Below are 27,952 nucleotides of genomic sequence, written 5' to 3' on the forward strand. Positions count from 1 at the left end.
CATCTCCAACTTTCCATCCGACAACTGAAGAAGGAAAGTGAACCGACAGCAGCACCTGTCCGTCCATCAGTCACCTGGAGCGGGAGGGAGGGATACGCGCTTCTGCTGTTCTGCTAAAAAGTGATCGCAGCCCCTACCTTTACACAGAAAGGTTGTTTCTGCCTCAAAAATACTGGATTTCAATTATATCTGACAGATTGTAGCCCACAAGAACTTAACTTATATCTGTTGTATCAATCTCAGTAAAGAGAGTCATCTGATGAATGCAATCATGATATGATCAAATGAACAAATGATCTCCCTCAAGATGAAACCAGGGCTTAATTTGAACCGGAACACGCCGGAACATGTTCCGGCACCTCCGACGTTGGATCCGGAACCTTTTTTATTGGATCCGGCACCTCCTGTGTCACTATGAAAAATTAGTCGCCTAAATGAAAAAAATAAACTACTGTTTGTGTAGTGTTCAATGTTGTTATCTGTCTTGTTAGTCTTGATTCCCCATTGGAGTTCCACAAAAGTCTTGTGTTTGCATTTTCAATGCGTTTTGAGGTGAATTTTCAGGGTAAGACAGAGGGGGGAGAGGAACGGAGGGAGGGGATCGGCACTTCAACAGCGCGGCGCTGCACTCCAAGTGACACAAGCGCTTGTGCTGGTTGAGAATAAAAATGTCAAAAAGACAACAAAGTTTGCTTAACTTTTTCAAATACGCTGGCCAGTCGGATCCCAAACAAGCAAAAATCGTTTCTGCCGATCAAGAATGTGGAGACCACGGTGGGTTTTATGTTTTAATTGTCCGATGGATAGTTGCTGCTTTTGAAAACGATCGTTGCAGTGTATTTTTAATTTTTTTTACATGTCGCACCGATGCAGTGCACGTTCTGAAATAAAAATAAACATTGCCCTGATGTACACACAGCGTTGTTTAGGCTTTTTTAGTCAGAGTCAGAGAAGCTACGTAGGCAGGTGTAATTTTTGTTTTGGTTCCGTTACCTCCAACCCCCGTTTTGAGTCGCCGGATCCAACCCCCCTCTGCGCTCCGGGACCTCCCACTTTACAAATTAAGCACTGGATGAAACGTATAGATTTTATTAAAATCATTTAGAAACATTAGACTATATGATGATTGTTTATAGAGACATTTGTTTTCCAAATTTTAAATATATTACAATATGATTCAAAATATAAAGGACATAATAGTAACCAATAACAGTTGATTCTTTTTTAGATGTTACATATCATGAAGTGTTTTTAGTCCAACAGTTCAAATGTTGATAATCCCAGAGATGAAATCAGATGAATGTTTTTGTGTTTGAGTCTCAGATCTGCTTCACAGTGCAGAGTGTGTGTGATGGTGAACAGACTGAACTTTGATTTCAGCAGCTGATCTTCAGTCAGTGTTTCTGTCCACAGGAGAGACTCTCAGTCCTGCAGAGGACACAGAGACACTGAGGAACCAGCTGACCAGACCCCAAACCCAGGATAAAGAGGTTGAGTGAATGTGGTGTTGAAGGTGTGGAGGAGGATCAGTGAGTCAGAGGAGACTGTGTAGAAGGACAGAGAGCCAGCAGGAACATCCACATACACTGCTACTCTGTTAGAGACAAAGGAGGAGGAGGAGGAGGTGGATGTTTGTTCCTTATTGTGCCAGACAGAGTAACCATCATCATCAGAGCAGCTCAGAATCCAGGACTGATCATTCCATCCAAACACACAGTCACTGCGTCCTTTCCTACTGATTCCTCTGTAACTCACTGATATAAGAACCTCTCCTCTCCACTCGACCTCCCAGTAACCGCGACCAGTCAGAACATTTCTACACAGAAGCTGAGCCCGGTGGTCAAATCTGTCTGGATGATCAGGATATGACTGAACCTCCTCCACACATGTCACCTTCCTGTTGTTGTCAGACAGTTTGAGTCTTCTGTGTAGTGTGTTTGTGTCCAGTTCCAGTTCACAGACATCTGATGGAGAGAACAAGACACAATACAGCTGCAGGTTTTCATCTGATGATTTATTAACAACTTCACTGACAATAACTGAAATATAATCATTCAAACTTTCATTTCATATTCAGCTGTGAGTGATGTTTAACAATCCAGTTCTAACAACATGAACAGTTAGTGAACATGAGAGTCAACATGTCAACAATGTTCAGCTTCTTGTCCTCGTGTTGACCCGATGATGACAGCTGATGATCCAAATCTAGAAACATCAACTGAATAAAGTCTCACTAATAAAACTGTCACATCTTCTTCTACTGCAGCACAAAGCAGCTGTGAACCATCTGCTTTCTAAAACTGCTATTAGCTGATGTTCACTTTATAGAAATACTAGTTTATGTATGAAAAATGAGTATTTATGGTATGTTTGTGTCTGTGTCGTATATCTGATACCAGGTCTCCATCAGGGAGGAACTGGAAGATAAATCTACCTCAACTCACTTTATTCACCTTTTAAACATCTTTGTGACATTAATTATGCTGTGTTGTGTTTATGAACTGTGACTGACTTATTTATTAAAAACATCCAGAGAAGAAAACTGAAGGCTACTTGAACACAAAAACTTATGTGTGAATAAAAAATAAAGAAACAAAGTTAGCTTTCTGTTGGCTCGACTGTTGATTCATGTATTTATGTATTTATTAGTTCTGTTGGATCAACGTGTTCAGTTTGTTCTGTTTGTGAATTTTAAATTAATTATTAATTTTTCCAGCCACAAAAACAGAAACTTATCTCATAAGAGAACTTTATCTTTGTACTTCAGGCAAGAAAATCTAAAAATCACAAATACTGTTAATTAAATATAAATAAAGTGTTTATTTTATACAGTTAACTAGGGGTGCACTGGGTGATATTAAGATCGGATATCGGCCCCGATATTGACAAAATAGCTGGATTGGGGATCGGAATTTTTTTTTTTTAATTTTCCCTCTGTCGCAGCACTGGGACCCCTGTTAACTGCGTACCCTTCTCACTCATGGTAGTAACTTTATAACACAACAATTAATAACCCACAACCAACTTTCTTTAAAAGGATAAAACACCATAGCATATAACAATTTGTGACTTAAACAGTTTCTAACACTAATAATTTTACATTTACAAATGTAGCTACACCGCCGAATGGCATGCTGGGTAACATTATAGCTGCTATCTTAGCTAGCCAGGTAGTATAACAGTCTCTTGTACAGCAAGTTGCTATAGCCTACTAAGCTATCTTAAACTATTCATATACAACACGTGAACAATGTGCTAACTGTCCATTCACACATTACGGGCTACATTAACATCAGAATAGTGTTACTAGCATACAGCGTAAATTCACACATATTGCGCTAGCATTAACATCAGAATAGCATTGCTAGCAAACAAACGCAACAGATAACATGAATTCAATCAACAAGGTTCACTGACTCTACAGCTATATAAAGAAGGCAGGTTAAATAATGACAGAAAGAAGTACCAAACTTACAGCCAATGCTGTCGTGGGCGTGGGAAAAATCAATAGTCCAACTCGGAGACCATGTTTCCTCTAGCCTACTTCTTCTTCTACTACTATTACTATCTACGGAAATGTAAACACGTTACGTGCCATGAATTTCAAAATAAAGGTTCCCTGCAAACTATTCCTGAATGTATTTTACAATGGAATTAAGTTTAACACATCAAATTAATTGATATCAAACATTTTGAATAAACCAAGTTCTCAATATAGAGGACAGAACACAGACAGAGGGTGAATACAGGTATATGCAGACAGACAGTATGAGAACATTTTTAACATTCATACCAAAAACAGGGGCTTTCAAGCGCAGTTAAACGCAGCTTAATTTCACAGAGAGAGAGAAAGAAAAGAGACGAGCAAGACGTAGCGAGTGCTTTGTTGTTGAAGGAAACACTCAGCTGTTCCACAAACTCCTGGGCAGTTCAGAGCTCCACCACAGATAAGAACACACTTCTGGACCTCATTTTATTTCTAAACCGCAGCATTGTCTCCACTCTGGTGTGATGAGAACTTATTATAGTTATCATAATCCTGTATACTGTGTCATGTCCTTTAACAGTCCATAAAGACGGCAGCAAAGAAACAAAGGTCTGTACCTAATACCAAAAGTGATAACAGTTTGATTTAAAAAACTAAATTAATGAAATTTGCAATGATAAAATACATTATGGTCTAATAATTTAAAGGTGTCTTATTTGCAGCTGTACCAGATGTCAAAAATCCACTGAGCATTATGTTGTGTTTTTTTTTAGGATACCTCATTGTTGTTGGTCTCATTTTGTTTGGTAATGTTAAGTTTTGGCAGTATTGGATAATGTGATTGGTCATAATTGTTTCAGGTAACCATATTATTATGAGATATATTTACAAGATATATTGGGCTGTACATCCCAAGTACAGCCCTAAACATTCAGCAGCTGTGTACAGCATTGTACACAGCTGCTATCATTTACGCTAGCAGAAATACATCAGAAAGTACGTGTTCTATATGTAACACGCACTTTCTGGTGTATTGGTACCTACCAGCTGAAACCCCACATTTACATGCCACCCAATTTCAGGGTGGGTGGCTGTTATAGACTATAACTCATTACGTTTACTTTCCCCTGGACGAGAGACACAGTTCTCCTGTGTCCTCTGTGAGGACACCGCCAGCTATGGCCTCACCTCCTTCATCACTGTGAAGAACAACAACAACCAACAACAGATGCTGCAGCAGCATCAGCTTAACTGTCCATCAACAATGGACAGACAATGGACAGACAATCACTGTTGGACCACACAGGGACACCTTAACCTTCATGCTAGTCCCAGTCATTCTTCCAAGCAGAGGATGAGATGACACCTGCCTGCCTTTGCTTCACATTCTCTCTGGCTCAGTAAACTGAGCTAAATGTCGGGATACATTATTTTATTTTAGCCTTCAGTCTAACCATGTGAAAAGCCTTTATTTGTAGGGTTGAACAATATTGTAAACCATTGAAACATACTCTACTGACCTACCTGCCTCTCTCAACAGTATGACACCAATACTTTTTTAGTTATTTTTATTATTTATCTCCACCTTATATTATTTATACATTTTATGCTTATGTTTCTGTTTCAGGACAATTCATATCTTTTATTTTAATTATTATTTTTTTTAATTCACCTTTCTGTTTTCCCTCTATCTGTTTCTAACAGATATATGCCAGTTGAAGGGGGAAACTTTTCAGTTACTTTAGTTGCTACATGCATCTGAACTAACTGAATCTGGAAGAGAGGACAGATGTAAAAAAATATATATATATTTGTGTGGGATTTCAGTAAACTGAGCTAAATGTTGGGATAAAATGACAGCAAGTGTCAGTACAGGGCGACTGCAGCTTGAACCAAACATGGGATATTAGCCTCAGTCTAACCACCATGTAAAAAGCCTTTAATGGTAGGGCTTAGGCCGGCTGCACACTGGCTGCGTGGCCTGAGCGTGTCAGCTGCGTGGCGTGTCCGTTCCTATTTCGGCTCCCATGTTCCCAGGTTAGAGCTTACAAACTGCCTGCGTGACACGCACGTCTCATGGGCACCGAAAACGTGTGCATGCTAGAAATAGGACTGCCGCCTATTTTTCATGTGACAAGCAAGCCGCCACGCAACTGACACGCAACAGAAACACCATGCTCACGCCACGCAGGCAGAGTGAAGCCGACGTTAACAATGTTGTATATTGAAAGATACACTATGGAGCCATTTGATTTTATCACAATTGATATATTTAATTTAATTTTCATATCAACCTTTCCTTTCCCTCGTGATCTGTTTTCTAACAGATAAATGACAGATGTAAATAAGAAATCAGGAAGGGGGGAAACACTTTTTTCACACCACTGTATATTGTTGGGCCCTGCCTTACAAAACTAGTAGAAAAACAGTTACTGTTTAGGCACTATGGATTCTGGTTTTGCAAGAATTGTTTTATTGTATTTTTCTGTTCTTTTTATTTATTTATATATATATATATATATATATATATTCTAAACCATTGGAACATACCCGTCGGGCACACTGGCTTCCTTTCTAAACAGTATGACAACAATTTTATTTTATTTATTTATTAATATCTAACTTATATGCCTCAGAAGCGCATGCTTATTTTTTTATTTTATCACAATTAATATAATTCATTTATTTTTCATATCAACCTTTCCTTTCCCTCGTGATCTGTTTTCTAACAGATAAATGACAGATGTAGAAGTAGTAGAAAACAATTACTGTTTAGGCATTATGGATTTTGGTTTTGCTAACCAATTTGTTATTAATACATGTTTCACTCACTTACTTTGGTATTAGGTACAAGACCTTTAAACCGTTAAAGTCAGCTATCATCTTTACAGACTGTTAGAGGGCATTTCCAAGTTTTATTCTTTGGTACTTTGTTTTTTGGAAACTCCTCTTTCTACATGCATTTGTCATTTGAAATGATAATAATAATAATAATAATTTGAAATATTATTATTATCAGTATGCACATTGTATCACGCTTGTTTGTATTTGAACTGCTGATATGACTTCCTGTAATTTATTACTGCTGATACTACAACTGCATTTTGAAACATATTAATTATGGTGTTAATTACTACAACAGTTTTGACCCAAAATAGTAATATAATTGAATGAAATTAAAATATATTTGTAAGCAGGTCAACTGTCTGCATCATCTGTTAAAACAGTGAGACCAATGATCTGTTTTTCACGATATTTTACAAAGATCCACACACCATTTCATTACCTTTACATTTTCCAGATCATGCCATTGTTTTCATGTACATAATGTCAGGACTGTTGTTAATTGTAACATGCAGAATATGTTTGCCCATCAAACTCCAACAGTATTACTCAATATAAAAGTTACTTTAAAGACCTCAGACTTTCATTGTTTCAGTTAACTTCAGATAACATATTAACTAACAACCCATATTTAGGCATTATCGATGCCTTAATATCATTGTATATTATGTTTTTTAGAACATGGTTGTCATTAATGCATTTCATTTTTCCTTTTCAGTGCAAAGTTCTTCAGCCCCCTTCTTTTTACGCAATATATTTCCCATCTCATCTCAGCTAGATTGATGCTTTTTCGTTCTATGCAGTGTTTAATGTCTGATAATAATACAAGTATTTTTTCTTTCAGCCTTTTCAGGCAATTCATTTCAACTTTCATCTTTGACAGTATTATAGTTCAGCTTCCAGCTTTTCTAAAGATGTGTTTTAGCTCTTCACTTATTTAGGTAATGCAGTTCAGCTTCTAACTCTGACAATTTTCAAGATCTTTCAGCAGTATAGTGCAATGCATTTGAGCTTTAAGGTTTTTCATACAATTTGTTTTATATTTCTGCATTTGTGAGACTTCTCTACTTATTCATTATCAGTTAGAAAATAAACTCAAACCTCGCAATGTTTTACATATTTTGTCATTGTTCAACTTTTAAAGCCAACAGTTCAGTTTAGCATAAGCTTTTAACTTTATAATGAAATTCATATGTATTAAAACGATTTCCAATTTTTCAACTATTCTCACTACTTCAACTTCTTCTTACTGATTTAAGCTATTCAACCGGTTTAGCTTTAGCAATTCAGCATTCCCACGCATTTTCCGCAGGAAATGCATTTTCTAATTATCTCCTTTACCTTCTTCTCCAGCCTCATTTCCTTCATCTTCCTCTTCACCAGTGGAAGACTGAATATACTCAAATACTGAAGTATAATTTTGAGTTGTTGCACCTTAGCATTTTCATTTTATGACACTTTATTCCTCCTCACATGATCATTTTATAAAATATGATGCAATGTTGTAAATTAAACACAATGAGCTGTCAGGAAGGAGGATCAGAACTCAGGCGCAGACTGGAGTAGGTGGTAAGGAATCTTATTTTATTGAAGCTGTGAGTGTGGGCCTGCAGTGGGGGTGCTGGGTCCGTAGATGGCTGGACTGGCAGAGAGGGTGCTGGGTCCGAAGATGGCTGGACTGGCAGAGAGGGTGCTGGGTCCGAAGATGGCTGGACTGGCAGAGAGGGTGCTGGGTCCGAAGATGGCTGGACTGGCAGAGAGGGTGCTGGGTCCGAAGATGGCTGGACTGGCAGAGAGGGTGCTGGGTCCGAAGATGGCTGGACTGGCAGAGAGGGTGCTGGGCTGTGTTCTTAAGTGGGGCTGCAGACTTGACGTTCCAGTGCGTGGCGTGGCTATTGGCAGCAAGGTGGGTTATTTCTGAGAACAGAGATCTTCCAGTTAGTAACGTGAGGGAGCGGAGCAGACAGGTAAGTACAAAAACAAGATACAAAACTAGATACAAATCTCAAAGGCTGGTGAAAAAGCATACTCAGTGGTAAGCAACAATCGGGCAGGGAGAGGAAAGTCCGACTGGCATTTGAAGGCAGGTGATGGAGCAGGATGAGCAGCAGGTGCGCTGATTAGAGTTGGTACCAGGTGTGGGGAGAATCAACAGGGGGGGTCGTGTCCTCACTCTGTGGAAAATGTAGGCGGGAACAGAAACACACACAGACAAAATGAACAAAAAACACACCAAACACACAGCAGGCATAACAAAATGAAGAAATAAACCAAAAGACATTCACACACATCTTCATATCTATTTTTTCCTCTCTACCTTCAGTCTTTGCTTCCTCACTTCCATCTCCAACTTAATTACTTGTCTGCGATATGAAACGGCCAGCTCATTCCTTCGGTCAAGCAGCTCTTTTTGGATCTTGGCCATTGTCTCTGGATTTCTGAGGTGAAATGTAACCAACAGCATATATGAAAGGTTAAGTCTGTAGTCCAGTTGTACACTCGCACCCCTCCCAAAAAGAAATAGTCAACAGATTTGTTTTGTTGCAAGTTGTTAAAAATATATGTTGGCCTGGCGCCATAAGTGAGATGAGCTATCTTAGCTTAACTGAGTATGTTTCCTCTGCAGGTGCGCTGATTAGAGTTGGTACCAGGTGTGGGGAGAATCAACGGGGGGGCGTGTCCTCACTCTGTGGAAAATGTAGGCGGGAACAGAAACACACAGACAGACAAAAAGAACAAAAAACACACCAAACACACAGCAGGCATAACAAAATGAAGAAATAAACCAAAAGACATTCACACACACACACCAGACTGTCACCGTGCAGAAGTCACGGCAGGTGGGGGCGTGACATGAGCTGCCTCTCGACTAGCTACAACAATACAATGCTGCTTACTCACCATCTGCAATAATAATTCACTTTCATAATGTTTCATATATTGTCAACTTTTCATAATGAGTACTTTTACTTCTAATGGAGTATTTTTACACTGTGGTATTGCTACTTTAAAGGCATACTATGTAACTTTTCCCTCTTCGGTCCCCCTACAGGTTGTGGTCTAACAACCTGTAGGAGGACCGAAACAGGAAAAGTTACATAGTATGCTTTTAACTTAAAAGATAAGTATAAAAAGCTTGTTATGATAAAAAAAAAACTTCTAAACAAAAGATGAATACAATCTACATCTGAATCAGTGCAATGAAACAATAAAATGGGTTAGGCTGTTTACCTGTTATCATCATCATCATGAAGCATGAACCAAAAAAAGGAACATTCAGCAGCAGCAGGTGGGCTGGAGTAGCGCCTCCTGGAGGACACTCACCTTAGCAGATGCTGAAAAACTGGTCCACACCTTTGTTTCCTCCAGACTGGATTACTGTAACAAGTCCCGACTGCCCTGTCTCCGACTGAGCATGTCAGGTCGACCAAAATGAAGGCCGACAACGCCTCAAACGGACGACGGCACGGAACACACCGAAAATTGAGCGGAAGTACGTAGGAGGGCGGAGCCAGACTAGCAAGGATCCTGATGAGAGTGTGAAAATACGACCCCATCACACCCGTTCTCCATTCACTTCACTGGCTTCCTGTTTCCACCAGGATTGAATACAATCCTTACCTTCCAGTGCATCTATGGAAATGCCCCATCTGAAGGAACTACTCACCCCTCTAACTACAACTCGATCCCTCCATTTAACGAACTCAAACCGCCTCCTTCTCCCCAAGACTGAGCTCAGCACCGTGGGTGATCGGGCTTTCTGTTCTGCCGCTCCTCGGATTTGGAACGCCCTCCCCGACCATCTGAGAGCACCTCAAACTATTGAGACTTTTAAAAACCGACTAAAAACATTTCTATTTAGCAGAACTTATGAGTTTTAATTAACCCTGCAAGTCGTTGCGCTGTCTATTTGTATTTTATATTGATGTTTTTACCATGCTTTTACGATCTTAACTGTAGCACTTTGAGTTTTGCTCCAAATGTAAAGTGCATTACAAATAAAATATATTATTAAATCTACTATTAAGTCTTCTCGGGACTCAGGACCCACTCCACCTGTGATCCATTGATCAAAAGAACTGCAGGGGGTACGTGACATTTTCTGCAAAATGTTTTTCAGTTACAAGACTGTAGTTACTTCTACTTTTTTTCTCCAAGTCTGTCGCTTTTTTTTGAAGGTTTTGTCGTTTGTTTTGACCTATTCTTGCCTTTCTTCCTTACTTTTTTCTTCTGTCTTTTTTTCTTCAAAGATCATTTTTTGGGGCATTTTCAGCCTTTATTTCTACAGGACAGATGAGGACATGAAAGGGGAGAGAGAGGGGGAATGACATGCAGCAAAGGACCGCAGGTCAGAGTCGAACCCAGGCCCGCCACGTCGAGGAGTAAACCTCTATATATGGGCGCCCGCTCTACCAACTGAGCTATCCGGGCGCCCTTCTTCAAAGTTTTTTTCAACCTATTCTTGCCTTATTTTCTTCTTTCTACTGTCTTTTAGGGTCTAACCCTAACCCTAAGGAATCTGCCAGAACCTAACCAAAGCTAAATTAGGATATGTGTTGGGCTACCCTTGGTTAAATTAGGCTAGGTTAGGATGAATTAGATTGGGTCAGGTGGCGTTAAGTTAGGACACTGTTATTTGCACAATGCTTTTGACTCTAGGGTATATCAAGTGGTTGCAAGGATATTTGATGGTGGTTGCTAATGTTGTAAAAGAATATTTTACTTTTCTTTACTTCAGTTTTGTCAAATCTGAAATGTTTGCCGTTTTCCTCAATTACCTCTCTCTATTTGGTGCCATTTTTCTGATTGCTCTCCTATTCTCTTAAATGATATATGTTAGCAAGTCCGAGTTTGCGTGACCTGACTGGCATTGGCCCGTAGCGAAGATTTAACATATCTGGGCTTTCTGAGTTGTGGCATAACTCAGAGATATTCTCCATCTTCTTCATATCTATTTTTTCCTCTCTACCTTCAGTCTTTGCTTCCTCACTTCCATCTCCAACTTAATTACTTGTCTGCGATATGAAACGGCCAGCTCATTCCTTCGGTCAAGCAGCTCTTTTTGGATCTTGGCCATTATCTCTGGATTTCTGAAGTGACCTGTAACCAACAGCATATATGAAAGGTTAAGTCTGTAGTCCAGTTGTACACTCGCACCCCTCCCAAAAGGAAATAGTCAACAGATTTGTTTTGTTGCAAGTTGTTAAAAATATATGTTGGCCTGGCGCCATAAGTGAGATAAGAGCTATCTTAGCTTAACTGAGTATGTTTCCTCTGTTCTCCATGATAATTAAATAAGATACATAAATTAACTCATGAAAGGGATATGTGCCCACTGTAAGATAAAAATAAATTGAAAAATTGACAAAATGTAAGTTTACTTTCTTACCATGAACCTGGAGGTAGCACGCATCCTCACAGGTTGATTGGATTTCCCTGGCACAGCGGTCTATCTTCCATTCGAGCCACCAAATGTATATTCTTGAAAGCAGACCAAACGTTTTCCTCTCCTTCTTTATCTTCTCCCTCTCCTTTCTCGCACTCAGGCTATTTGCCCTTCTTTCTTGCTGACTCCATGTGGTAGAAGGCTCGTCGTCTTCAGAAGATGAAAATGTAGAGGAAGGGCTGTCACCACTTCCGTCCTGCCTCAAGGTGTTTGAAGGGTTGACCCTTCGTACGCGCTCCCACCAGATGCTAGGGTGGTCAATGTCAACGCAGGGCAGATGGTTCTCACCAATTCCTCCATCCTGCCTAAAGGTGGTAGAAAGGTTGAAGTCTACAAAGTAGTACAAATTACTTCGTTGTTGCTGCCTCCTTGTGGTAGAAGGCTCGTCGTCTTCAGAAAATGAAGACAAAGGGCTCTCAGCCCTTTTTTCTTGCTGCCGCCTTGGAGTAGAAGGCTGGTCGTCTTCAGAGGATGAAGACGAAGGGCTCTCAAACCTTCGTACTCGCTGCCTGGTGGAAGAAGGCTGGTCGTCTTCAGAAGATGAAGACGGAGGGCTCTCACCTCTCCATGCTTGCTTCCGCCTTGGAGTAGAAGGCTGGTCGTCTTCAGAGGATGAAGAGGAAGGGCTCTCAAACCTTCGTACTCGCTGCCTGGTGGAAGAAGGCTGGTCGTCTTCAGAAGATGAAGACGGAGGGCTCTCACCTCTCCATGCTTGCTTCCGCCTTGGAGTAGAAGGCTGGTCGTCTTCAGAGGATGAAGAGGAAGGGCTCTCAAACCTTCGTACTCGCTGCCTGGTGGAAGAAGGCTGGTCGTCTTCAGAAGATGAAGACGGAGGGCTCTCACCTCTCCATGCTTGCTTCCGCCTTGGAGTAGAAGGCTGGTCGTCTTCAGAGGATGAAGAGGAAGGGCTCTCAAACCTTCGTACTCGCTGCCTGGTGGAAGAAGGCTGGTCGTCTTCAGAGGATGAAGAGGAAGGGCTCTCACCCCTTCGTATTTGCTGCCTGGTGGTAGAGGGCTTGTTTTCTGCACAAGACAAAGGGCTCTCACCCTTTTGCCTGTGCTCCTTCATGATGGTAGAAGGGTTGGTGCCCACGATGAACAAAGAGCTCACATTCCTTCGTTCTTGCTGCCTGGTGATAGAGGGCTGGTTTTCTGCACAAGACAAAGGGCTCTCACCCCTTTGCCTGTGCTCCTTCATGATGGTAGAAGGGTTGGTGCCTCCACTAGACGAAGGTCTCTCACCCCGTCGTCCGTGCTCCCTCAAGATGGTGGGAGGGTTGAGGTCTTCAGGAGATGAAGGTCTCTCACTCCTTCGTTTGGACTTCTTCGAAGAAGAGTCCATATCTCCTGAAGACCGAGGTCTTGCAAAGAATTTTAGTCCAAAAATGGATCTAAACATTTTCTCGATGATTTCTCGTTTGTATACTGGCGTTGTGAAACTGCAAGTACAAACACACAAACAGACACAGCAATTACTTCACTGATCACATTATTGTTTCAAGCAGCACACTAAGCAGGTTATTTCACTTAAAGCCCATGTTGCAGGTTAACCACCACTGTTGATTAATGGGTACATAAAGCACTCAACATATGTATATCATTGTTAAAAATGTCACCAAATAGTGCTAAAGGCCAGTTTTTACCGTTTTAGTCGTTTAGTGGGTTTTTTAACGCAATTCGGTGATGACGTCACGTTGGGGAGACGTGCCTCAGTCTAGTACTAGAACTATGGTGACTTACTGGGATGAGGAAGAGGTGGAAGAGGTGTTTTTACTGTCAGTGAATAGCACAGAGTGAAAGTCAATGTTTTCTTTATATCGAGTGACAGTGATCATGTTGTTAGTTCAGATACGTACTGGTAATCTAGCTAGATCTAGAAATAGAAGGCATCATGCTAGCTATGGGCTAACTTGTCAGTCAGTCCCACCTGTGAAATCCCCAGACGTTGTAAACACATTTTCGATTAGATATCTTACGTTTTGATGGACCCTACTAGCTCCAGTAACAACATATCTGCCTAGTGTTTATTTATTACTTGGATGGGGATGCTGTTCAGTGTTTCACAAGTTTAGACAGCTAGCTAAAGCTACGCCGACGTTTTGCTAACGTTAGCGCAACAGCGTTAGCCTAGACGGCTAGGTAAATATTACGACTGTCTTCGTCGTTTCCTCTATCTGCGTCCACGTTGTCAACATAAGACATGTGGCGTTAGTGCTCCTTTTGTACCATAATTGTATTGAATGAAATGTTAAGCTTCGCTCCTACGAGATGGGTGGGTTTTTGTTAGCTACGTTACACACAAAGTTAACTGGCTATAGTTAGCCTGTGCTAGCGGAATTAGCTAATGTTGTGTAGCCAGGCAGCAGCTTCGGCAGTAGTTCCGGCGAGCTAACCACGACAGCTAACACATCCACAGGCGTCTCTATTTCAAACATCACTGCAGATTGACTGCTTTTAGCAGGAGAGGTTGATTGTGGGCGACAATAACTGTCGTGGTTAGCTTACCGAAACTACTGCTGATTGCCGAAGTTGCTGGCTGGTTATGCAACGTTAGCTAATTCCGCTAGCATACAGGCTAACTATAGCCAGTTAGCTTTGTATGTAGCTAACAAAAACCCACCCATCTAGTAGGAGCAAAGCTTAACATTTCATTCAATAAAATGATGGTACAAAAGGAGCACTAACGCAACATGTCTTATGTTGACAACGTGGACGCAAATATAGGAAACTCTGAAGGCAGTCGTAATATTTACCTAGCTAGCAGTCTAGGCTAACGAATTGCACAAATTCATTAGAAAATAAACCCTGCAACATGGGCTTTAACTAAACCTTCTAACTGAACTTAAATAAACTGAGAAATATGTATCTGGTCACACATCATTATTGCACTCTGCTTGATTAAACAAAATGCAAAAGGTCTGCCACAAACATCAGAATAATAATAATAATTATACCTATACTATATAGACTTCAGACTACAGTATAATGTACTTTCAAATAAATCAATCAAGTATGAATGTATGTCAGACACATATACAGTACATACATCCATTGACATACTATAGCTGCAGCTAGCAGGCTACAGCAGTGACGGACGACGGATCAAAAAACGGCCCTGGCATTTGAAACACACAGACCCTATTATCAAACCACACCAACCCATTGAAAGAAAAATAAAAAAAAATCAACGTAGCAGAAAGGTGTACCATTGCCATGGTAAAATCAATCAAAAGTCAAATTAGTTTCATGCCATTATATTTCTATGCACCAACGTTACACAAATGTCATAAAACATACAAAAAAAACAACATAAAAAGCAAAAATGTGCCGACAACAGTTAAACATCTTAAAGCATCTGCAGACCACTAGGTGGCGGTGCTACGACATGATCCGCTCCACTAAAGGCACATCCAGCACAAATACACCGGCTCGACGTTAAAGCACAGTAGCTAGCTAGCTACATCATACAACAGCTCCACCAAAACACGGAAAGAGCAATGCACGGCCATAGTTCAAATTACAACAGTTTCACCAAAATATACAGCTGCTAACGTTAATATTAGCTGAAGCAACACACTGTTTTTGTTTGGAAAATAAATCACTTAATTTAGCATATTTTTCACTGGAAGCCAACCGTGCTATCTTTGTTTTCTCTCTCTTTTTCTCGGCTCCCCCCTTTGGTTGTTTCGTGCCGCGATTCATTGTCTTTTATCGTGGTGGTGGTGGTCAGTGATAATGGATTCGGCGCTAAAAAAAAACATTTTGAAACTATCATAGACTTCTATTGTAGTTGCTCGCTCTCGCCGTTCACGGGTACACGGTACTGTAAACATTTCCATGGCAACAGCGACTTGGACCAAACAATGACGTCGTTGTAACGCTTCGGATTGTGGGTAGTGTCGTTTTTCTCCATATGATCGCGAATAAAAATAACTTTTTGAAAAATAACAAGACAAATTATTGTTATTATTTGATTATATATATATATATATATATAGCAGTAGCGGCCCATAGAGGATGGCCAGTCCGACATTGGGCTACAGTTTGAATGATAATATTAAACAATATTTCTACTATTAGTCAGAATAATAAAAATAATAAAAACACTACAATGAAAGTTCTACGACTAGCTCAAAAGACACCTTCACTGTAACACAACAAGACAGTTTTGTTTTAGATCAACAACCCACAGATCATTTTAAAACAGGACGTATTTAGTCATACGTTTGAGAAATAATCTTTAATTCACATGTGATCTGTGATAGAAACTGCAAAATGTCACAAGTGCTGGGACTGCAAACTTCTTAGTCAATTTAAAGTGTCCTCGAGGGCAAGGAAACACTACACATGCAGTCAACTTTGTGCACATGCAATTTAGGCAACAGGTAATGCAACATTTAATAATTAAAATTGTTTTGTGCAAGAGACAAAGCGCATTTGCATCTCCTGATCACAGACAGCACATCTGATAGCTGGAATATAACTGATAAAAAAAGATATTTATTTGACAGAAACATGCGAGGAAAGTAAATGTACTCCTTCCCCAACACAATACGGCTCTACTAAACAGAAAGAGTTGAGTAAAAAAGTAGTTTTAGCTCTGCTGTAAAGTGCGACTTACCTTGCCAAAGGGTTGTGTGGAAAAGGACTGGAACTCTGTGTGCGGCTGTCCAATAGACTATCGGCGTTCTAGTTCTGTTGTTTTGTTTTGTTTTTTGTTTTTTTAAATAAAAGCAGATGTTGAGTCTACCGTTGTGCAAAGTCTACGTTCAGTTACGCGTTCTGATTCGTCGACTGACCGTGGACTCCCCCAATTAAATCGCTCCGTTTGACTGTAGACTACCAATTGGAAACGTAGGATTCGCCGACACCAATCACACGCCGACATTCAAATCTGAACCTGCCGCTGCGGTCAACGGAGGTCTCCGGTGATCGTAGCCTACAATATTTCTGATAAATCTGAATGAAATAATTCTTTATAACACTCACTGCTTATATTTTTACTAAGCCTGAAATAAATAATTAATTCTTCATTACACTCACTGTTTGTACTGCCCAGTTGATTTTTTTGATCGTTTGGGAAAGCTAGCTAGCTAATGGTATCAACTAAAGCTAGCTAGCTATAAGTTAACTAAAAGTCCCGTTGACAGGTAACGTTAACGTTAAAGTTACCGCTAATCATTCATTAAAATATTCTCAGCTGAGTCATTTTAAATAATACATTCAATTTTATTTGTTGTGTATCCACTACGGAATATTGTTACGCCGGTTACCTTAACGTTACTGCTAACGTTAATTAGCTAGCTAAATGTCAGTGTCTCGGTCAAATCTCCGTCCTCGACCTACGTTAACGTTACTACTAGCCTAGCCTAATTTTAAACGGCCTTTTAAATTAGGTTATTGTATTTGTTAAACACTAACGTTACGACAATATTTCTATCGAATAACGTTACAGTAGACCGGGGCAACCTTCCTCAGATAGCCTACCTTCAGATTTCATTCATTACCGTTACAGTAACATTAACGTTACTAGCTAACTTCTCATGACAAAGCATAGTCTGCATAGTTTTCATTAATGCCATAACCACCGGCGTAAAAATCATGTTGTAGAATAAAGTTGTTGTTGCTGTCAGATTCATCGAAAATATTGAGAATGTGATTAAATCTCTTTGGACAATTCGGAAAAAAAGGATTGTACACCCAGTAAGCACACATACGTCGCGGCGACGTATTGGCGATGTAATCAAAATACATCGGGGATATGTAGTATTTTGGTAGTTTGCTCACTGGCACAACGTCCCCGCGACGTCGCTGCGCTATGTTTCAGCGACATATAGCCGCTCTCTCCGCGACGTATACATATATACATCGTTCTAACGTATGCCATACGTCATAGAGATGCAGGCAATATACATCGTTCTAACGTATGCCATACGTCGTAGAGATACAGGCAATATACATCGTTCTAACGTATGCCATACATCGTAGAGATGTAGGCTTATATACGTCGTTCTAACGTATGCAATACATCGTAGAGATGTAGGCTTATATACGTCGTTCTAACGTATGCCATACATCGTAGAGATGTAGGCTTATATACGTCGTTCTAACATATGCAATACATCGTAGAGATGTAGGCTTATATACGTCGTTCTAACATATGCAATACATCGTAGAGATGTAGGCTTATATACGTCGTTCTAACGTATGCAATACATTGTAGAGATGCAGGCTTATATACATCGTTCTAACATCTGCTATACATCTTACAGATGTGGTCATCTTCCTGTTATACATAGTACGGATGTCAGGCTCTACATCCACCAGATATCATTTATACCGTCTGCAGATGTCAGGCACTATATACCGTATATGTTATCCTAACATACCTTTACTCTTTAAATGTTGATAAAATAAATTACAAATTACTTACCTTAGTACACCGAGAATATTTTAGATAGGGGGCCTAATTAACATTTTACTGCTATAACTACTACTACTTTATAATAAACTATAGCTACAGTCCAATAATACCAGTCTAATCTGTAGAAATCATAGTCTAGAAGATGACAAACAATTATTAACCTAATTACTTGAAAACATCTTAAATCACTCTGTAGGATCGCTGGTATAAACAAGACCAGTAAACTTCTCACTTTTTGCTGAACAAACATTTATTTTGAACTATATAATTAATCAATAAACATAAAAAACATAAACAAATATTAAAACATTAAACATTAAAATAAAGAATTATCTTGGCCGGCGGTGGTGGCGATTAGGTGCCAGCCGGAGAAACTCTTTGATGGCCTTCTCGGCCTCTGCTTCCGTCGGCGCCTGGAGGACCGGGTTCCTCATTACTGCTGCTGTAATAAAATCGTTGGATTCGAATTATTATCATACTATTTATTTTGTTTTATCAAGTCTTCTCAGTTTTCTATAGAGGTAAAATGGTATAGAATGGTTTCTGCACAGCAAGTGAATAAGAGACTGGTTTAACTTAGTGGAATATATATATTTAAAAAATTTAATAATTCTGGATTCGCTTCTAGTGAATGTTAAAAATGTTAAAAACGTAACGTTTTAACCAAGGACCCTTTCAGTGTTCGGGCTGGTAAGTTGATATACCCCGAAACAAATTATCCGCTGAAATATAGACGTTTCTTTCGCCATGCAAAGTCTATGTGAAAAGTCTTTCTGGGCCATGGGGTGCAGTACCACCGTTATCCGCTAAGCCCATGGTGGCTTTTAGACTCGGCGCTCTTCCTGGAGGCTTGGCCAGACCACATCAAGATGTTGGGTCTGGGAACTCTCCATTGACAGGGCTCAATCCGAGGGGCGGGATAAACGGTTGTCTTTCAAACTCCCTCTGCATGCAATAGGATAGCGCTACAACCAGGCTGATCCTGCAAGAGATCATAAAGTAGTATTCACTCAGTTAAATTGCAGAAATCTACCACAAACATTCATAAAAAACAACTGTTCATATATATATAGATATATATAGATATATATAGATAGATAGATAGATAGATAGATAGATATATACACACACACACATACACACATATACACACATATACACACACACACACCCACAAAAACGTCTCCGGTAAGTAAAAACCTTAACCATCATTTAATGGCCTATCAAAAGACTACAACATTTTTTGTGAAATCAGAGATCTTTCTTACTGTGCATGCATTTTTTTTTCTTCCATATTTAGCTTTGCGTTCCCCCATGTCCACACCAAGGCCCAGTATTGACAGCTAGAAACTTTGTATTATGAAATAAGACATCCAAGGGATGCATATAATTCTCCCAGTCTCTGCGTGAAGTAATGTAAACAAAAAATAAGTATACGCAAATTACACACCTCTCCAAGTATGATGAGAATGTCATTTTTTCTCCCTGAACAGGATCGGCAACAGCAGGATTGCAGCTCTGAAATCAATCCCTGAAAAAATAAAAGAAAGTGTATTAGGTGAATGTACAGTGTATTTTGGTTGGTTAGGCCTTATCTTGTCTGAAGACAAATAGAAAAGAAATTAAGCTTAAATGGCTCCACAACACTAGGGGTGACCACGGCTGATCAGTGAGTCACTTACCAGGGACATCTTCGGTGAGGGCAGCCTCTGCAAGGGGAGATTTCCTTTGAGTCAGTCTAAGCACTGTGGGTACTAGGATCTTAAAGCCATCTTAAAATCTTCAGCAGATATTCATTCTGCAACACAGCACAAACAAACAGGAAACATGTCACAACATTATCATAGGATTTTAAAATTAAATTTCAAAGAGAGCCTTTAGTAATTTAATATGAACTCCAACACAAATATAAGGAAATAAAACATGTAGACAAACCCTGCATGGACTCTTACAATAAAACAATAGTCTTAAAATGTATGGCAAATTAACCATACTGTAACAATACTGTTACAGTAAAAGTCCTGCAGTGTAAATGTTACTTAAGCAAAAGTCTGTCAGTATTATCAGGATAATGTAGTTAAACATTAAAACATGTTAGAAAGTGTAAAGGATCCAACCAGTTGTGTGTTTAATGGACTAATCATCTCAGTTTACTTTAGAATCAAACATCAGATTTTATAAACTACATGTGTTCTGTGAGTAGTAATCTTAATGTGTAAAGTAACTAGTAACTGTAACAGATGAATCTGTAACAGATGAATGTAGCGGAGTAACTAAAGTAACTAGGAACTAAAGCTGTAACAGATGAATGTAGTGGAGTAACTAAAGTAACTAGTAACTAAAGCTGTAACAGATAAATGTAGTGGAGTAAAAAGTAGAAAGTGGAATGAAAAGAAAAGACAAGTAAAGTACCTCAACATTTAGACTGAAGTACAGTACTGGAGTAAATGTACTTAGTTACATTCTACCCCTGCGTTCGGACTACAAAGACAGTGCAAGATTATGCATTACAGTGTGTACACCCTAATGCATAATGTTACACTACATAAACTACCGGAGCCAGGTGAATTCAGATCCAGATAAAAACTTCTTCAGTAGTAACATTTACATTTTATATTATTTATATGTCTATGAGATTATAGAGTTATTTTCCATGGTTCTACTTGGGCCTAATGTTATAACAATCACATAACATTACTGTTACCGGTACCTTGATTCCACTGTAGCCTTCTCTGAATGTACCGGGACAGGCTCAACGGTTAGTGTCACGGTTTCTTTCCACTGCTGTACAAATCGGTTGAATTTGGCTTGCTTCTTAAACGATCCTTCAAAGAGGTATGAAACCATCCTCTCAGTCAATCCATAGTCCACTGCTTCTCCGTCAACTTCATTATCTAACATACAATACAGAAAAGAAAAACAGCAATGTTAACCACCACTGTGGTAACAGCATAATGTAACGTTACACATTTAAAAAGCACATTATGCAATCACGCTTCTCTATCATCCTCCGTTTGGTCCGGACCTAATATCCATATAAAAACACAAAGTAGGGTGCCCAGATAGCTCAGTTGGTAAAGCGGGCGCCCATATATATAGAGGTTTACTCCTCGACGCAGCGGCCGTGGGTTTGACTCTGATGTGCGGCCCTTTGCTGCATGTCATTCCCTTTCATGTCTTCAGCTGTCCTGTCTATTAAAGGCCTAAAATCCCCCAAAAAATAATCTTTCAAAAAAAAAAAAAAAGTATTTAGGCGAACCTCATTAGAGACGCTGGAAAAGTCTCTCTCTCTCACTCACTCACTCACACACACACACACACACACACACACACACACACTATATTAATATAACGTAACGTTAGGCCTATCTTACTTTTTTTATTAATGATAATAATCGGGTTATTTTGAAAACAGCAGTTAGCTAGCTAACGTTAAATGTTACGCTTAGCTAGCTACTCGAAAGGGAGGTTAACCGTTGGTCGGTTCTGTCAGTTAACGTTAACGTGACTGGTGTTGTAACTTGACGTTAGTCTTTGTAGGTTAATTAACGTTAACATTACATGGTTTTACGAAAATGTTCTAAGACAGTTTGACGACAAAATAAAGAATAAATCATCATTTCAAACCCTCACTGGCTACCGATAGTCACATTCCGCCCAAATGGCTTTGCTTTACCATTAACATATATTTAAGAACAAAAGACTTTTAGGCGGCAAAGACGCTTTTTATCGTTCTCCTCTGACGCAGTCCAGCTAACGTTTTATAGCTAGCGTTAACGTAAGTCATAAGAAAAGACTTTTCGGCGGCAAAAACGCTTTTTTCTCCTCTGACGCAGTAGTTTTATAGCTAACGTTAATGTTAGCTAGCTATCTCGATGGTCAACTGTAGCTAAGTACCGTTAGCTAGCTAAGTACCATGTCGTAACATGTAGAATGGCAATATGGGACATAATACTGCTAATGTTTTAACTACCTAACCTGTTAACGTTAATAATGGCAATCAATGTCGAGTGTAGCTAGCTAATGTTGACAGAGTATGAACTTGGCTAGTGCTAACGGTAAAGTTAACTTCCAACTTTGAATATTAACACCACAAACACAGATTAAAAATGCACATAATTTACCTTTGAATTTACTTCGCTCCTCTTCAGTGACCTTTATTCCAAAACGAAGTAAGCCCGTGATTAAATCCTCCGTTGCTAAATGTCCAAGCGCCATCCTCTCGACTTTGATCGACACTGACGGAGACTGACAGTTGGATCACTGTCGATTCACTCATGTATCCTTCCGCGCTGAAGTATTTATGCTTCCGCCGAGTCGAGCTCTCGTTAGCATGTAGCTAGATCCTTTCAATAGAACACAACTTAAAGCGTTAACAATTGTCTGTTTCATTCTAATATAAATAGGGTAAAGGGTTTGAAAATTAAATTCTTCAATAGGCTACTGTTTGTGAATATAAATATAAATTATTACATAGGCCTCCTCCTCATTAACATGATTAAAAATGATTCAAAGGGACACTTCACCAAAAAAACATTCTGATTTATTTTGCCATTGTCTACTACGTGAAGACATATGGCTGCTCAAAGATAATTTACACAAGTTCAGATTATTATAGAAAATAGCACACTAACACATTAAAAGTTGCTGGGCAGAATTCAGATTCACTGTCCATCACATCAACAGTGTGTGTAGTAAAGATGTCCAGACGCTCATTAAACGATGCTTCCAAATGACACGTGAACAACTGAGGAACTTTTAATACATCGTTCCGACATAGTTAATACGTCGCTGCGATGTATAGATTGCGATCATAATAAGACGTCCAGACGCTCAATAAACGACGCTTCATTATGACCCGCGAACAACTGAGGAACTTTTAATACATCTCACCGACATAGTTAATACGTCGCTGCGATGTATAGATTGCGATCATAATAAGACCTCCAGACGCTCAATAAACGATGCTTCATTATTCTTCTTTATGACCCGCGATCAATTGCAGACGAAGCGATCAATTCATACGTCGTGCCGACGTATGTGTGCTTACTGGGTAATGACTATGTTACAGTTGTTCCAGAGGAAAGTCTTGTGCGGTGAAAAATTGTGGACAAAGGCTAGCTTCCAAGCTAGAAGGGCTTGCTGATGGAATTTTGATAATTTAATTGGCAATTTATTTGGCAGAAAATTACATTTTAAAATAAAGGAAAGACCTCCAATTTGATTAAAAATGTAATTTGGTATAAAATACCAAATTGACTCAGGATTTTTAAGACATCTTTTTAACCAATTAACTTTAAAGGTGTTCACAGTGTCACTGAAATCTAGGACTTCAAGACCTCCTTCTGCTTTACTACTGGAAAGTACATTTTTCTTTAGCTTATGTGACTTATTTTTCCAAATAAAATCCAGAAAAATTCGATTTACATTAGTGGCTGTTGAATCATTTACGAATAAGGATAAAGATGGATATACAAAACGAGGTAGGCCCTCTGCTTTAGAGAGGAGAACTCTGCCCAAAATAGACAAATCCCTCTGAAGCCAGATGTTAAAAATATCTTTTGTTTTCTTTATTCTACTTGAGAAATTTAGATGTTGTCTAGCAATAAGATTTTTAGTTATAAATATCCCCAGATACTTAATAGAATCCTTAACTGGGATATTTCCAATTACACAATCATCACAACCATGTAGAGATAAGATTTCACATTTGGACATATTCAATCTTAAACCTGAAGCCTTGGAAAATTGATCTATCAAGTGAATAGAGTAACATAACTGGTCCTTGTCCTATAAAAAAAATCGTAGTGTCATCTGCCAATTGGGAAATTTTTAACTCCTTACCAAATATTGAGATTCCTTCAAAATTTCTGTCAGATGTAATTTTAAGTGACAATAATTCGGTGACCAAAATGAATAAGAAGGGCGAGATAGGGAACCCCTGCCTGACCCCTCTATTAATTTGAAATCTTTTAGAGGTATTGAGATTAATTATAACTGAGCTATTAATATCTTTATAAAACATACTGACAATGTCTACAAACTTGTTACCAAAGCCAAACGCATTAAGGGACTGTAAAAGAAATTTGTGCTCAATTGTATCAAAGGCCTTATAAAAGTCTAGAAACAAAATGAGTGCCTCAGACTTAACTGCATCTGCATAATCCAACACATCTAATATGAGTCTGATATTACAACTAATATGTTGATTTTTCATAAATCCTGTTTGAGTTTCAGCTATAATAGAGTCTAGCCCTTTCTTCAATCTGTTTGAGTAAGCTAAAGCCAATATCTTATAATCTATTGTTAAAAGAGTGATAGGACGCCAATTATCAATTAATAGAGGGTCTTCATCAGGTTTGGGGATAAAAGATATAATGCCTTGCTTCATTGTAGTTGTCATCTCCCCTTGACTGATGCATTCTTTGTACACACATAATAAAAAGTTATGAAGGTGTTCCCAAAAGTGTATGTAAAATTCAACAGATAGGCCGTTGATTCCTGGAGATTTGCCCTTCTTCATTGAAAAAAGTGCATCTTTAATTTCAGTGACTGACAGGTCAGATTCACATAATGATTTAAATTCCTCATCAATTGAAGGGATGGTAGCTTGAACATTATTCAAGAAATTTGCACAATCATATAAATTCCTATAAAATTTGGTGACAAAATTAGAAATTAGCTTTGGATCTTTAGAAGGAACTCCGTCAATATTAAGGGCAGATAAAGATTTTCTTTTAAAATTTCTTTTCTCAAGAGCAAAAAAGTAACTTGTGTTCTTCTCCCCTTCTTCAAGCCATTTGGCTCTTGACCTAATGAATGCTCCTTTTGCCAAGTCTAAATAAATTTGGTCCAGCTGTAGTTGGATTTTCCTTATTTCGAGTTCTTCTTCCAAATTAATGTTTACTTTTGTCAGTAAAAGGTCAAGTTTGTGCATCAATTCAGCTTCTACCTTACTTTTTTCTTTTTTTAGTTCCTTACTTCTTTTAATCGCAACGCATCTGGCTTTGTATTTAAAGAATTCCCATTTCATCCTGTAGTTGTCGTTTAGGTCGTCATTGAGGAGTTCACCTGCTAGTTTTTTGATAGAGTCGTTAAAGGAATCATCCTTCAAAAGAGAGTTGTTGAATTTCCAATACCCTCGAAAACCTGAGACCTCAGGTTTTCGAGGGTATTGGAAATTAAAAAAGTAGCATTTAATTTCTAAATAATTTGTTTATGGTCAGTTAATGGGGCGTAAAGATGATTAACTTCTTTCACAAATTGAAGAATAGATGATGAAATCAAAAAAATATCAATTCTAGATTTTAAAGTAGGGTGATGTAAAATGGGCCATCAGGTAAAATGGGCCATTTAAGGTTTGTGGGTCCCAGCCCCTCTGGAATTTAGAGCCAATGACTGCAAAGGATTTTAAACTGTTGTCATAACTGTGCTTGACAAGTAAAAGGTGATTTGATTGGTTTATGGTTGCTATGGTGGGCGGGGCAATAATTAAAATCAAGACTGCACCAGAAAGCTGCATGGTAAGTAGCCTGGCATACCAAATCTATCTAAACTATTATAAGGATGATAAATCTCTAAAAAAAAAAAAAAAACACGCACATAATAAAATATGCATTATATCTGTCTTGATATCATCAATCAGAAATAATGTTGTTAATTTGCTATATGAACATATTTTTTGAAAAAGTGATGTTGTTCTTGGCGGCCCAATTTACCTTAACCCACTGAGGTAAAATGGGCAACATGGTTTCAGCTAAAATGGGCCATCATCTGTGTCACTCACAAACACACATACACATGTGTTTGAGTGTGTGTGTGTGTGTGTGTGTGTGTGTGTGTGTGTGTGTGCGCGCGCGCACACACACACACACACACACACACACACACACACACACACACACACACACACACACTCACCATGACATCCCCAACAGTAATAATGGTAGTAGATATTTTATTTACAGTGAGTATGGCAAACGAGAAGGAAGCGAGAGGAGAGGAGAGAGGGAGAAGGAAAGAGAGAGGAAGTGAGAGGAGGAGGAAGGATGAGAGAGAACAGGTGAGGAGAAAGGAATGCAGAGGAAATGAGAGGAGACAGAAAGAGAGAAAAGAGAGGAGGAGCAAGGACCAGAGAGGAAAGGATACAAAGATAAAACAGGGAGGGAAAGGAAGGCCAAACAACTACAATCTGTGGAAAGAGGAGAGGATGAAGGGGGCCTTACAGGGAGGGGAAAAAAGCAGGGCAAGAGAAGCAAATCACCTTGAAAAGTCTGCAACACCCACTATGGTGACCCAAATGACCCTAAGGCTACTGAGGAGGGTAACATGTGATCCATGTTCTGCCTGGTTTCATGAGAGCTGTGGTGAAGACAATGGTGTCTGTGATGACGATGGTTTCATTTGCAAAGACTGTGTTTGAAAAATGTTTTCATCACACACAAACATATCAGTTATCAATTTTGAATGTGAATTTTTGTAATTTGCACATTTCGTTCTAAATGTGTTGCACACACACACACACACACACACACACACACACACCACTGACATCAGTTCAATGATCTATGCTGTTCCAAAATGGCCTTTTTTTAATTGTACACTTGAACATGTGGGTTTGCACCCAAAATGTTTTTTTTTTTTTTTTTAATGGTACATGAATGTGTTTGTTTAATGCAGTTTAAATGTTATGTGGCTGTATAAGCAACTGTATTTTAAAATTAAAATTGATGATAAATTACTATTTTCCTTTGCAGTTTGACTGGCCCATTTTACCTGAAGCATCGGCCCATTTTACCTGAAACTGCTCATGCAAAAAAAGTTGGCACAGCTGATGTTTCAAGAACTGTAGGGCCTAAATAATTATATTTTATTACATAATTTCAACACACAATTATCAAAAACAGTCATTATTAATCATATAAACACATGGAAAAGGCATATATGGTATTGTATTATTGTCCCAAACGATTTACCAAAAAGTGGCCCAATTTAGCTGATATAACCCTAAGTCTTCTGTTGCACCAAGTAAAGTCTTTGGTACTGGGATTGAAGAAACGCCATGCATCAGTCAAGGAAAGGTTGGAGCATAGAAATGACACAAGGTTATTGCTCTGTGAAGATTGACTAAGCCTAGGGGGGTCTCTATCTAACTCGTCATCAGGACATTCATTAAAGTCTCCACAAAGAATTATAAAAGAACCCTGGTACTTAATATTCAGATCTTTCAATTTGGATGCTATTTCATTAAATAAGACCTTGTTAGAAGCGTGGGAATTAATATATTACAAACAATAAAGATAGCATTGTCTTGTTTAATTATCAGTGTGATCCATCTACCATTTTGAGAAGAGACCGTTTCAAGAACGTCCACTTTAAATTTATGTAATAAAATTAAAACCCCTGCTGAATGATTGGTACCATGGCAAAAATGAGCTACATTACCCCATTGAGTCTTCCAGAATTTAGCATCTGATTCACAAGAATGTGTTTCCTGAAGTAAAATAAAATCAGCCTCAGTTCTCTTGCACACAAGAAAGATTGCTTTCCTCTTAGTAATATCCCTAATACCTCTGACATTTAAAGACATTTAGAGAATTAAACATAAAATCCATACAAAAACTTTTATGGAAAAAAGGAATAACCGTAAATCACTTGAGCACCAAAAAACTTGAAAAGTGCTAAGAAAATCCACCAAAAGGGAGGTGGAGATTAACAACCATTTAACTTGGCATAACAGACAGTGACAAAG

At 38.9% G+C, this 27,952-nt stretch overlaps 1 protein-coding gene and 1 long non-coding RNA gene across 5 annotated transcripts; both read right to left on the reverse strand.

The window, feature by feature from the left end:
- Positions 1 to 1,532: 1,532 nt before the first annotated feature.
- LOC118495162 lies at positions 1,533 to 19,657 on the reverse strand. Its single transcript, XR_004897488.1, has 3 exons — positions 19,648 to 19,657; positions 16,763 to 16,768; positions 1,533 to 1,720 (listed from the first exon to the last, which is right to left on the reverse strand). It is a non-coding gene; the product is annotated as an uncharacterized LOC118495162 (long non-coding RNA).
- LOC116053391 (serine/arginine repetitive matrix protein 1-like) lies at positions 7,879 to 16,479 on the reverse strand. 4 transcript variants are annotated; one of them, XR_004897440.1, is made up of 6 exons: positions 15,412 to 15,605; positions 11,721 to 13,216; positions 11,301 to 11,431; positions 8,938 to 9,018; positions 8,649 to 8,769; positions 8,361 to 8,505 (listed from the first exon to the last, which is right to left on the reverse strand). XR_004897440.1 is itself a non-coding variant. In XM_036001627.1 (4 exons), the coding sequence occupies exons 2-4, from the start codon at positions 13,174 to 13,176 to the stop codon at positions 8,452 to 8,454; spliced, it is 1,641 nt and encodes a 546-aa protein (XP_035857520.1). In that variant the 5' UTR covers positions 13,177 to 13,216; positions 16,399 to 16,479; the 3' UTR covers positions 8,361 to 8,451. The 4 variants fall into 4 exon arrangements, 2 of the variants coding, with proteins under 2 accessions (XP_035857520.1, XP_035857519.1); XM_036001627.1 differs by lacking the exons at positions 8,649 to 8,769; positions 8,938 to 9,018; positions 15,412 to 15,605 and adding an exon at positions 16,399 to 16,479; XM_036001626.1 differs by lacking the exons at positions 8,649 to 8,769; positions 8,938 to 9,018.
- Positions 19,658 to 27,952: the final 8,295 nt, after the last annotated feature.

The sequence above is a fragment of the Sander lucioperca genome, chromosome 5 (assembly GCF_008315115.2).
Source record: "Sander lucioperca isolate FBNREF2018 chromosome 5, SLUC_FBN_1.2, whole genome shotgun sequence".
Classification (NCBI taxonomy): Eukaryota; Metazoa; Chordata; class Actinopteri; order Perciformes; family Percidae; genus Sander; species Sander lucioperca.